Source organism: Lepus europaeus, chromosome 2 (assembly GCF_033115175.1).
Source record: "Lepus europaeus isolate LE1 chromosome 2, mLepTim1.pri, whole genome shotgun sequence".
Classification (NCBI taxonomy): Eukaryota; Metazoa; Chordata; class Mammalia; order Lagomorpha; family Leporidae; genus Lepus; species Lepus europaeus.
Genome location: NC_084828.1, coordinates 95,277,401 through 95,289,690, shown reverse-complemented (window position 1 = coordinate 95,289,690; position 12,290 = coordinate 95,277,401). Strand labels below are relative to the sequence as shown.

The 12,290-nt window shown below is 43.3% G+C and overlaps 1 protein-coding gene across 7 annotated transcripts in view; it reads right to left on the bottom strand.

The window, feature by feature from the left end:
- Positions 1-12,290, bottom strand: part of SENP2 (SUMO specific peptidase 2) — a 49,985-nt gene that overhangs the window by 14,962 nt on the left and 22,733 nt on the right. For 6 of the 7 annotated variants that reach the window (XR_009867941.1, XM_062210937.1, XM_062210926.1 and 3 more), the window contains 5 exons: positions 9,863-9,957; positions 8,948-8,999; positions 7,984-8,047; positions 3,799-3,975; positions 939-1,070 (listed from right to left, as the gene is read on the bottom strand). Coding sequence is in view for 6 of the 7 variants with exons in the window: in XM_062210937.1 (XP_062066921.1) it covers positions 939-1,070; positions 3,799-3,975; positions 7,984-8,047; positions 8,948-8,999; positions 9,863-9,957 (520 nt within the window). In the remaining variant the exon portion in view is untranslated. The remainder of the gene's footprint in view (positions 1-938; positions 1,071-3,798; positions 3,976-7,983; positions 8,048-8,947; positions 9,000-9,862; positions 9,958-12,290) is intronic. The other variant, XM_062210943.1, reaches the window with a different exon arrangement.

The following is a 12,290-nucleotide window of genomic DNA, read 5'->3' as shown; positions in this document are numbered from 1 at the left end:
AAGTGTCCCAGCTCCTTTGCGCTTCTGCTGTGTGATGACTTAGTGTCTTCCCTACTGTCTTAGAAGCAGGGACTGGGCCTTCACTGAACACTGAATCTGCTAGTATGTTGACCCTGAACTGTCCTGCCTCCAGAACTAGAAGCAGCAAACCTCTATTGTTTTTGTTTGTTTGCTTGCTTGTTTTGACAGGCAGAGTAGATAGTGAGAGAGAGAGAGAGACAGAGAGAAAGGTCTTCCTTTGCTGTTGGTTCACCCTCCAATGGCCGCCGCGGCTGGCGCGCTGCAGCCAGCACACCGCGCTGATCCGAGGCAGGAGCCAGGTGCTTCTCCTGGTCTCCCATGCGGGTGCAGGGCCCAAGCACTTGGGCTATCCTCCACTGTACTCCCTGGCCACAGCAGAGAGCTGGCCTGGAAGAGGGGCAACCGAGACAGAATCCAGCGCCCCGACCGGGACTAGAACCCGGTGTGCCGGCACCGCAAGGTGGAGGATTAGTCTACTGAGCCACGGCGCCGGCCACCTCTATTGTTTATAAGATACCTCAGCTATAATTTTTTTATAGCGGCAGGAATGGATCAAGATATAACTCAAATTAAATAAAAAGACATACACTCATATATAGCAATCAATACATCCCTTTAATACTGAAAAAGTAAGAGTTCCCATAAGAGTTCATCTAGGGCTCATCTTACAGCACCTAGGGCTTATGAAAATGTTGATTAGTAAGTGAAGTTGTGGATGTAACTAAGCACGGATGTAGAAGAGGGAAATCTGTGCAAACAATCAGAAGGAAACATCTTTTTAAGGTTTAGGATTTGTTTTAAATAAAACTAAAAGTTACGTTATCAGCTTATTATAATTGGATAGGAAACACTTTGGTCAGGGTAGTACATTGTTAAATATAACTAGATAGTAAAAGGGGGGAGAAAAGACAACTTACTTCGTCGTTCAGCCAGTGATAGTTCCTTAAGGTCTGGATATCGCCTCGAGTAATTCGCAATTTAAAAGCACTACTTAGGATCTCATCCTGTGGACCATGGCCTAGAGCATTACTGATTTCCTTTTCCATGTCCTGAAATATAAAATCCAAAGATTGCTATTTTACCACAGAGCCACTATCACATACTAAAAATCTAAGACAAAAAAAACTTCTCGTCACTGAAACATTTGCACCTTGAAAAATAAACTATCAAAGACCTACAAACTTGCACTATGAAAATATTCAAGCTTAAACTGTAAAGTAGTGTTACTAATGGACTTCTGCTTGTTGAACTGATCTTTTCATTACTTTATAAAGAACTATGCAGATAAATTCTTACTTAAGCTATAAAACTTAATCTATAAACCTACAAGAAATTATTTTTATCCAGGTATTTTTATAGCTTTCTCCCCCTGAAAACCGCACACAATTTTGCTATTTTGTATCACTCTCTCCACCAGCATACTCAATATAAACTAACTGCTCAAGAAACATGCAATGAATAGCACTGCTGCTAAGTCAGCAATGGGGAAGGTGCCAAGATATGGGCTCACCTTTAATAATTTTATTTGCCATCGCTTCTCGGCCTTTTGGCTAAGATCAAGTGTAATAATTTTATCTGCCTTCACTTCCTTGTTTTCTAGAAGTTTTTACAATTTTAACGTGTAATAGACAATAAAAAGAACAATTCAGTGAACCATAATCACCTTTAAAAATTATAATGCGTTCATTATTTTTATTTTTAAAGATTTATTATTTATTTGAAAGTCAGAGTTACAGAGAAAGAGAGAGAGAGAGAGAGAGAGAGGTCTTCAATCCACTGGTTCACTCCCCAGTTGGCTGCAATGGCCAGATCTTCTACTACTTTCCCAGGCCATAGGAGAGAGCTGGATTGGAAGAGGAACAGCTGGGACTAGAACCAGCACCCATATGGGATGCCAGCACTGCAGGCGGAGGCTTTACTCACTGCGCCACAATGCCAGCCTCAATACACTCATTCTTTTTTTTCTTTTTGACAGGCAGAGTGGACAGTGAGAAAGAGAGACAGAGAGAAAGGTCTTCCTTTGCCATTGGTTCACCCTCCGATGGCCGCCGTGGCCGGCGCACCGCGCTGATCCGAAGGCAGGAGCCAGGTGCTTCTCCTGGTCTCCCAGGCGGGTGCAGGGCCCAAGGACTTGGGCCATCCTCCAATGCACTCCCTGGCCACAGCAGAGAGCTGGCCTGGAAGAGGGGCAACTGGGACAGAATCCGGTGCCCTGACTGGGACTAGAACCCGGTGTGCCGGCGCCGCAAGGCGGAGGATTAGCCTAGTGAGCCACAGCCCCAGCAATACACTCATTCTTAATGCCAAACCCACACTGTGTAACTCATCATATTTGAAGGGCAAAAAAAAAGAATCTGTAAAGAATCTATTACAAGGTCCAGTATGCAACAAAAATACTAGTCTGTCACCTGGGTACACCACTTTCAATCCAGCTCCCTCCTCCTAACATGCTTGGGAAAGCAGAGGAAGATGGCCCAAGTACCAGGGCCCCTGCGAGCCACATAGGAGACCAGGATGGAGTTCAGCCTCCTGGCTTTGGGATGGCCCAGCCCCAGCCTTTGTCATCATTTAGGAAGTGAGCCAGCATATGGAAGATCTTTGTCTCCCCCTTTCTTTCAAATAAATAAAATAATAAATCTTTAAAAAAAAGAATCTATTATAAGGGTAGGCATTATGGCACAGCAGGTGAAGCTGTCACTTTGGATGCCCACATCCCATACTGTAATTCCAATTTGAGCCTCATCTAATTCACGTACAATCCAGCTTCCTGCTAACACATCCTGGGAGGCAGCAAGAGATAGTTCAAGTAGTTAGCTCTCTGACACCTATGTCGTAGACCCAGATGGAGTTCCAAGCTCCTGGCTTTATCCGTGCTCTGTCCTGGTTGTTGCAGGCATTTGGAGAGTCAGCCAGTAGATGGAAGATTTGTCTGCTCACTCTGCTTTTCAACAGTAGATGAAAAATAAACATTAAACAAAAATAACCAGAAAGAATGCAGAGGCCTGAGGTGTGGTGCACTAGGTAAGCCAAGGCCTGCAGCACTGGCATCCTATAAGGGTGGCAGTTCAAGCTGCTACTTCCAATCCAGCTCCCTGCTAATGTACTTGGAAAAGCAATGGAGGATGGACCAAGTCCTTGGGCCCCTGCACCCATGTGGGAGACCTGGATAAAGCTTTGGCCTGGCCCAGCACTGGGTCATTGCAGCCTTTTGGGGAGTGAACCAGTGGATGGAAGATCTCTTTCTACCTCTCTCTCTTTCTCAAATAAATAAATAAATCTTTAAAATAAATAGGAGCTGGCATTGTGGTGTGGCATGTGAAGCTATTACCAATAATGCTGACATCCCATGTGGGTTCAGGTCCAAGACTGCCATAGTTCCGATCCAGCTCCCTGCTAGTGAGTCTGGGAAGGCAGCTGAGGATGGCCCAGGTGCTTAGCCCTCTGCATCCACATGGGAGATCTGGAGGGGGCTCCTTCCTGGCTTCCACCTGGCGCAGCCTTGACCAGCAGATCAAAGATCTAGCTCTCTCTCTCTCTTACTCTGTGTAATTCTTTCAAATAAATGAATAAAAATAAAAAAGAATCCATTAAGTTTGATAGTAGGATTCCTTCACAGATCACTAATGATAATGTAACCAAAGTAACTAAGCAGATCTTGAGCTTGATTTTTTTTTTTTCAAACATGCTAGCCTGGAGAAATTCTTCAAACATTCGTTCAAGTTTAGAGTAACAGCTTATGTTAAAACATGTCTCATTCTGATCAATACAGAACAGTACCTCTGTAAGTTCAAGGAGATCATCCGCTCTCCTATCCCTCTCTTTGCTTGCGCAATTCTTTTCCTTGGTCTCAAGTATCGACATTCTCCTCCTGAGTAAGCCGTTGCTTCCACTGCCCAGGCGGAGCCGGGCAGACACTTCTTCTGATAGGTCAGGCTCCAGCTGGTGTCCCCTCCTCTGATCAACAAAATTTCTATATTCTATTGATATGTTTAATACTTGTACATATAAACACACATTACACAGAAAATAGATAACAGTGCTATTATCTTGAAAGAAAAGAGAATAGCAAATCCCTCAGATGAATAAAGTACATTTAGCACATCTGTCTATTCTTGCAGCGGAGAACCAAAAAAAGCTCCAAACTTAAGGCTCACAGGCCATGGCAACTACAAACCATGACACAGAACACAGACTACTTTCTCTGAGTAACAAAAGTATTTTCAGTTCTCCTATCTCAATTAAAAATAATATAGTTAACAGGTATGTTGAAAGTGTGAAAAAGGAAAAACTGACACATAATCCCATGACAGAGAATAAGCCATTGCTAATCTTATACTAAGAAACTTTTCTGTTTTATCTAGAAGTTGTTATAAAGTATAGAAGAATTCACAAACAGCAAGGCAAAGCCTATCACAATGGCCAATGGTTTCAATCGAGTCTGTGTAATGAGGGCCTCCACAAAGCACAGAGGACAGTTCAGGGAGCCTCTGGATTGCTGAGCACCTGGAAGTGCCTGGAGCTGGATGCGCCCAGAGAGCTCAGCAGCTCTATACTCCTCATCCTATGTATCTCTTCCATCTGGATGCTCATCTGACTCCTTTGCAATATCCTTTATAATGGGTAAATGTTAGGAAAAACAAAAACACAAAACATTAATGTACCACCTAATTCACTCGTAAAATGAACACCCTGTAACTGCCATTTCAGGTCAACAAATAGAATTGTCAGCACCCCAGAAGCTCTGATAAGCCTTAAAATTAGGTTATTTAGATACAGAACTCTGGAACAGATACCACACTAGTGTCAAGACACGTAGCCAGGGGTCACCCTTGTGAGGTAGCAGGTAAAGCCACTGCCCACAATGCTAGCAAACCAGAAACCCATATTTGCAGCAATTTAAGTCCTGGCTGCTTCACTTTTTTTTTTTTGACAGGCAGAGTGGACAGTGAGAGTGAGAGAGAGAGAGAGAGAGAGAGAGAGAGAGAAAAGTCTTCCTTTTCCGTTGGTTCACCCTCCAATGGCTGCTGTGGCCGGCGCACCGCGCTGATCCGAAGCCAGGAGCCAGGTGCTTCTCCTGATCTCCCATGCGGGTGCAGGGCCCAAGGACTTGGGCCATCCTCCACTGCGCTCCCAGGCCACAGCAGAGAGCTGGACTGGGAGAGGGGCAACCAGGACAAAATCCGGTGCCCCGACCGGGACTAGAACCCGGGGTGCCGGCGCCACAGGCAGAGGATTAGCCTATTGAGCCGCAGTGCCGGCCTGCTTCACTTCTGATCCAGCTCCCTGCTAATGGCCTAGGAAAGGCAGCACATGATGGCCAAAAAACTTGGGCCCCTGTCATCCACATGGGAAACGCAGATGAAGCTTCTGGGTCCTGGCTTCAGCCTGGCTCAGCCTGACCATTACAGCCATCTGAGGAGTGAAGGATAGGAGTGAGGATAGAAGATCTCTTTCTCTTTGTTTCTCCCTCTCTATAGCTCTGTCAAATAAATATATAATCTTAAAAAAAAAAAAAAAAAAAGACTCCTAGCCAACACTCTTCATTCTAACTGCCAGGTATACTGGTCCCAGAAAACCAGTAGCTTCTGGTCCTTCCCCGTGGCCTGAAACAGCAAAGTCTTCATATTCAACAAGGATGAAAGCAGGATGTAGCCCTTACCCAGTTTCCAAACAACCCCAATCTGTCCTCTCTCAGGCTAAGTTTCCTTCTCAGCTTTTACTCTACAGGTAATAAATAACAATTAAACACAAAAGGCTTGCGGCCAGCACTGTGGCACAGCGGGTCAGCGGGTAAAGCCACTGTCTGTGGTTTGAGCTCCAGCAGCTCCACTTCTAATCAACATCCCTGCTAGTGTGCCTGGGAAAGCAGTGGAAGAAAATCCAAATATCTGGGCCTCTGCATCCACGTGGGAGACACTGATGAAGCTCCTGGCTCCTGGCTTTTGACAGAACCAGCCCCAACAATTGTGGCCACATGGGGAGTGAACCAACAGATGGAAGACCTCTATCTCTCCCTCTCGCTTTCTAACTCTGCCTTTAAGATAAATAAATAAATCCCTTTTTTTGAAAGAGTTACACAGAGAGAGAAGGAGAAGCAAAGATAGGTTTTCCATCTGCTGGTTCACTCTCTAATTGGCCACAATGGAGGTAGAGCAGCTAGGACATGAACTGGCACCCATATAGAATGCCAGCGCTGCAGGCGGTGGCTTTACCCGCTATGCCAGAATGCCGGGCCCTAAATAAATAAATCTTTAAAAAACAATGCAAAAGGAGCCGGTGCTGAGGCACAGATGGTTAACACTCTGGCCTGAAGCGCCAGCATCCAATATGGGCGCCGGTTCTAGTCCCAGCTGCTCCTCTTCCGATCCAGCTCTCTGCTATGGCCTGGGAAAGCAGTAGAAGATGGCACAGGTGCTTGGACCCCTGCATCTGCGTGGGAGACCTGAAAGAAGCTCCTGGCTCCTGGCGCTGGATCAGAGCAGCTCCAGCCTTTGCAGCCATCTGGGGAATGAACCAGCGGATGGAAGACCTCTCTCTCTGCCTCTCCTCTCTCTGCATAACTCTTTCAAATAAATAAATCTTTAAAAAATAAATAAACAAATACAAAAGGCCCTACTCTGAATCACTGGAAATGGAGAACATAAGAGAATGGGAAATTCCAAAACTTATGAGTCGGGGCCCGCACCGTGGCATAGCAGGTAAGGCCGCTGCCAAGGGCGCCTATTCTAGTACCAGCTGTTTCACTTCCAATCCAGCTCTCTGCTATGGCCTAGGAAAGTAGCAGAGGATGGCCCAAGTCCGTGAGGCCATGCACCCATGTGGGAGACTGGAAGAAGCTCCTAATTCCTGGCTTTGGATTGGCACAGCTCCAGCTGTTTTGGCCATCTGGGGAATAAACCAGCGTTTGGAAGACATCTTTCTCTCTTTCTCTCTCTCTGCCTCTGACCCTGCCTCTCTGTAGCTCTGCCTTTCAAATAAATATATCTTTAAAAAAAATTTTATGATTGAAGAGTGTAACTCTGCCTTAAAACTAACTCTTATAAAGATGTCTAGGGGAGAATACAAAATAGACCAAACTGATGTTTAACACAACATCATCCTCTACAGTTTTGTAACACGATGTATCCAAAACGTAAAGTGACTTAAAATTTTGTTTAATTTAGAATTAATGACTTAAAAGTTTGTGTTTAATTTAGAATATTTCCTTTAGATATGGAACATGTGGCATAATACTTTACCATGATGCTTCTTATTCTACAGAATATATGCAAGTCAATTAAGCATAAGATTGCTAACATTTAATTAAGTCTGAAAACGACTCTGAAAACAAAAGTCCTAAACATATCATATCTTTCCTAAGGATGTATGATTTTTGAGTCTCCAAGGGGCTAGGGCTGAGGCTGTGGTGCAGTGGGTTCAAGCTCCCGCCTGTAGTGCCAGCATTCCAAATGGGTGCCAGTCCGAGTCCCGACTGCTCCTTTTCTGATCCAGCTCTCTGCTGTGGCCAAGGAAAGCAGTAGAAGATGGCCCAAGTTCTTGGGCCCCTGCACCCATATGGGACCACAGAAGAAGCTCCTGGCTTCAGATCAGCTCAACTCTGGCCATTGTGGTCATTTGAGGAGTGAACCAAGGGAATGGTAGACCTCTCTTTGGCTCTCTCTGTAACTCTCTTTCAAATAAATAAAATAAATCTTTAAAATCTCCGAAAGAAGCCTGCAACACAGATAAGACATAATATGGAGGTAAGCTGGTGTTTTATAAACAAAAGTAACTACTGCATTAAGGTAAAAATCCAGTTATTCAGAAGGAAGCAAAAAGTTATGTAACTTCAATATTTGCTTTTTCAAAGAAAACAATGGAAAATAGAAATCAAAGTAATAAATATCATCTTTATTTTTTCATGGGCACAAAACACAAGTCAGGTGGAAGAGTAGACAAAATTTAACTAGGGTTTCTACTTACACCTTCATTGTCAAGTCTGATGCCAACCATCTTCTCTGTATCAGAAATTTTCCCCTTAAAGCACCTGAGTGGGGAGAAAAAACAGCAGGAGAGACTACAGATGATTTTTTAATCTGGTATATATTAGATTAGTTTTAGAAATAAGATTTTAAAAATTATAAACAAAAATTGTCTTGAGTTTATATAATCCTTTAATGAGAGCTCAGCAAATTTTGCTGAAGAGGACCACACAGTAAACATTTCAGGTTTTACAGACTTAACGATCTCCTTCTCAACTCTCCCATGGTAGACTAAAAGCAGGCGGACAGTAAATGAATAACCTGTGTTCAGTAAGTTAACATTCCTTACAAAAACATGGAGCAGAAAAAAAAACAAAAAAACAAAGTAGACAAGATCTGACTCATGCTGCAGTTTATAAACTCTTAAGACATACAGAACTACCTTCACTGTTCCTTTATTAGAGATATTGACCAATAAAGATACCCATCCCTGGGGCTGGCACTGTGGCGTAGCGGGTAAAGCCGCCGCCTGCAGTGCCGGCATCACATATGGGTGCCAGTTTGAGGCCCAGCTGCTCCACTTCTGATCCAGCTCTCTGCTATGGCCTGAGAAAGCAGTAGAAGATGGCCCAAGTCCTTGGGCCCCTGCACCCGCGTGGGAGACCAAGAAGAAGCTCCTGGCTTCGGATCGGCTTCAGACCACTGTGGCCAATTGGAGAGTGAACCAGTGGATGAAAGACTTCTCTCTCTCTCTCTGCCTCTCCTTGTCTGTGTAACTCTTTCAAATAAATAAATAAATCTTTATTAAAAAGAAAAAATCTACCTAGATGCCTACATGTATTGACCACACTATCTCTACCAGACCTGAAGAGTTCATAATTCCTCAGGCCTATTTATTAATAAATACAGCTTATAAAATAAGAAAATACATATTATAAGGTGACAAAATTAACTGAGTCATGTACCTTTTTTCACTTCTCACTGGACATAGAAGTCCCCTTGTTTCAGCAACTCTATCTGTGAGGATGGCAAGGAAAAAAATAAATGTTTCAAGTTATAGTTTCCAAAAGTAATAAGACATTCATTTACGCTAAAATGCTAAAGTGAATTAGAAAGACACTACTCTCCTTACAAAGATAACCTAAAAATTTACAAATCTCTTTACTCTTTAAATATAACCTATAGCATAAACTGACTGATAATCTGCTCATTTGGTAAGGTATCACTTAATGGATAATTAGTAGAACAATGTAAGAAAGTTAATAAGGAATATAAGTAAGTTAATTTTAGGCTCATAAAACATTTACTACTATATAGGAACTTAGGAATAATAATCAAGAGACATTTTATGGGAGCCGGCATTATGGTATAACAGGTAAAACCGCCATCTGCAACGCCACTATCCCATATGGGTTCTGGTTCAAGACCAGGCTACACTACTTCCAATCCAGCTCCCTGCTAACGTGCCTCGGAAAGCAGCAGAAGATGGCCCTATTACTTGAGTCCTTGCACCTACATGGGAGATCAGGAAGAACTCCTGACTCTTGGCTTTAGTCTGGCCCAGCAGAGGCCACTATGGCCATTTGAGGAGTGAACCAGCAAATGGAAGATCTCTATCTCTTCCTCTCTCTGTGTAACTCTTTTTCAAATAAATATGTAAATCTTTTAAAAAAGAGAGACATTTTATTAATCTACTTCATCTTGAAACAACATTTTTACTAAACTCCTGGTACCAAATAAGTCAATCGCTTGAGGTTGGACAGTGTTATAAAAGCTCTGCACACTATCTTTCGGTTGGGTATAAATTTTAACCTTGATACGCACACTCTAACAGAAACTAAGGTCAATATATTAAGACAAGGCTGAATCTGAGCACTCACATTGCTTTGGAACAAGCTGAGTTGTTTTGACTCCATGATTTTGTTCTTCCCCCCAGCCTTTGGTCTTTAATGCATCCATCTGACTTCTTTGAGAACTTAGAAAAACAAAACATTGAGGAAGATCAGGTACAAAAACAAAGTATACTACAAATATGCATTATCTCTGACAGACAAGATTCTTCAAACAGGGGCTACTTATTACCCCATAAAAGCATATTACAACATAAAGGAAACAACATAGTATTATATAGGTCTAGGACAAAAGAATCTAATCCTGATTTTAGTATTTCAACCATGCCATCTAACCTCTAGTTTCTCTATTTATATTTTATAAAACTGAATGTTGGCTGGCGCCGTGGCTCAACAGGCTAATCCTCCACCTAGTGGCGGCGGCACACCGGGTTCTAGTCCCGGTCAGGGCGCCAGATTCTGTCCCGGTTGCCCCTCTTCCAGGCCAGCTCTCTGCTATGGCCCGGGAGTGCAGTGGAGGATGGCCCAAGTGCTTGGGCCCTGCACCCCATGGGAGACCAGGAGAAGCACCTGGCTCCTGCCTTCGGATCAGCGTGGTGCTGATCCGAAGTTGTCAAAAAATAAATAAAAATAAATAAATAAATAAATAAAACTGAATGTCCTCAAACCCCAGTACCATCTTCACTGAAAAACCTCACTGTAATGAAACTCAGATTGAAAGATGAAAATTCTGACACTATATATTTAAGTGGATCTTAAAACAACACATTGAAAGCAGCAGGGTCTGGTGTTGTAGCACAGCAGGTTAAGCACCACTTGTGAGGCCAGTATCCCATATCAGAGTGTCAGTTCAACTCCCAGCTACTCAGCTTCAGAAAAGCTTCTTGCCAATGTGCTAGAAAGGCAGCTGAAGGTGGCTTAAGAATTTGAGACCCTGACCCATGTAGGAGACCACATGGACAGGGTTCCTGGCTCCCGTTTTCTGCCTAATCCAGGCCTGGCTGTTGTAGCCATTTGGGGAGCAAACAAGAAAATGGAAGATCTCTTTCTTTTCCCAGTCACTCTGCCTTTCAAATAAATAAATAAATATTAAAAGAGGGTTGGGGCAGTGCTGTGGTGTACTGGGCTAAGCCTCTGTTTTTTCCTTCTCTCTCTCTGTAAGCTCTGCCTTTCAAATTAATTAATCTTTAAAAAAAAAAAAAAAAAAAAACTTATTTAAGGGCTGGTGCTGTAGTGCAACAGATCAGGCCGCTGCTCGAGTGCCAGCATCCCATGTGAGCACCGATTCAAGTTCCAGCTGCTCCACTTCCCATCCAGCTTTCTGTTATGGCCTGGGAAAGCAGTAGAAGATGGCCCACGTCCTTGGGCCCCTGGCAACCAAATGGGAGACCTGGAAGAAGCTCCTAGCTCCTGGCTTCAGATTCACCCAGCTAAGGCTGTTGCAGCCATCTGGGTAATGAGCCAGTGGATAGCAGACCTCTCTCCCTGCCTCTCTGTAACTCTGCCCTTCAAATAAATAGATAAATCTTAAAAAAAAAAAAAAAAAAAAAGTATATATATATATATATATATATATATATATATATACACACACACACACACACATACACACACACACATCTCCAAATTTAGGAATTCCTACTTGGGAGAAGTTTGCTAACTAAAATTAAAACTGTAAAACATATGTAGAACAAACATATCATCAATTATTGCCGTGAATACCCAAGTTTTACTGTGTTAGAACTCCCTGTTATATAACTACTCTCTGCTTATGGCCTGGGAAAGCAGTGGAAAATGACCCAAGTGCTTGGGCCCCTGCACCCAAATGGGAGACCCGGAATAAGCTCTGTGCTCCTGGTTTCAGGATCGGCCCAGCTCTGGCTGTTGCAGCCATTTGGGGAGTGAACCAGCAGATGGAAGACCTTTCTCTCTCTTGCTGCTTCTGCCTCTCTGCAACTCTGCTTTCAAATGAATAAATCTTTGAAAATAAAAAACACTATTTGAGGCTGGCACTATGGTGTAGTAAGCTAAGCCTCCACCTGTGGCGCCGGCATCCCAAATAGGTGCCAATTCACAGATGATGGCCCAAGTGCTTGGGTCCCTGAAACCAGCATGGAAGACCCAGAAGAAGCTCCTGGCTTAGCCCATTTCCAGCCATGGCAGCCATTTGAGGAGTGAACCAGTAGATGGAACACCTTTCTCTGTCTTTCCATCTCTCAGTCTATTAACTATCTCTCAAATAAATAAATAAATAAAACCTTAAAAAAAAAAAAAAAAAGGGCAAGATTATACCAAAGCAAAATACAGGGCAGGTGTTTGGCCTAGCCATACATATAATGGTTGGGATGTCCATATTACATATTAAAGTGGCTGAGTCCTGGCTCCACTCCTGATTCTAGCTCCTTGCGAATGTGTACTCTGTAGGAGCAGGTGATGGCTCAAGTATTGGGGTTTCTGC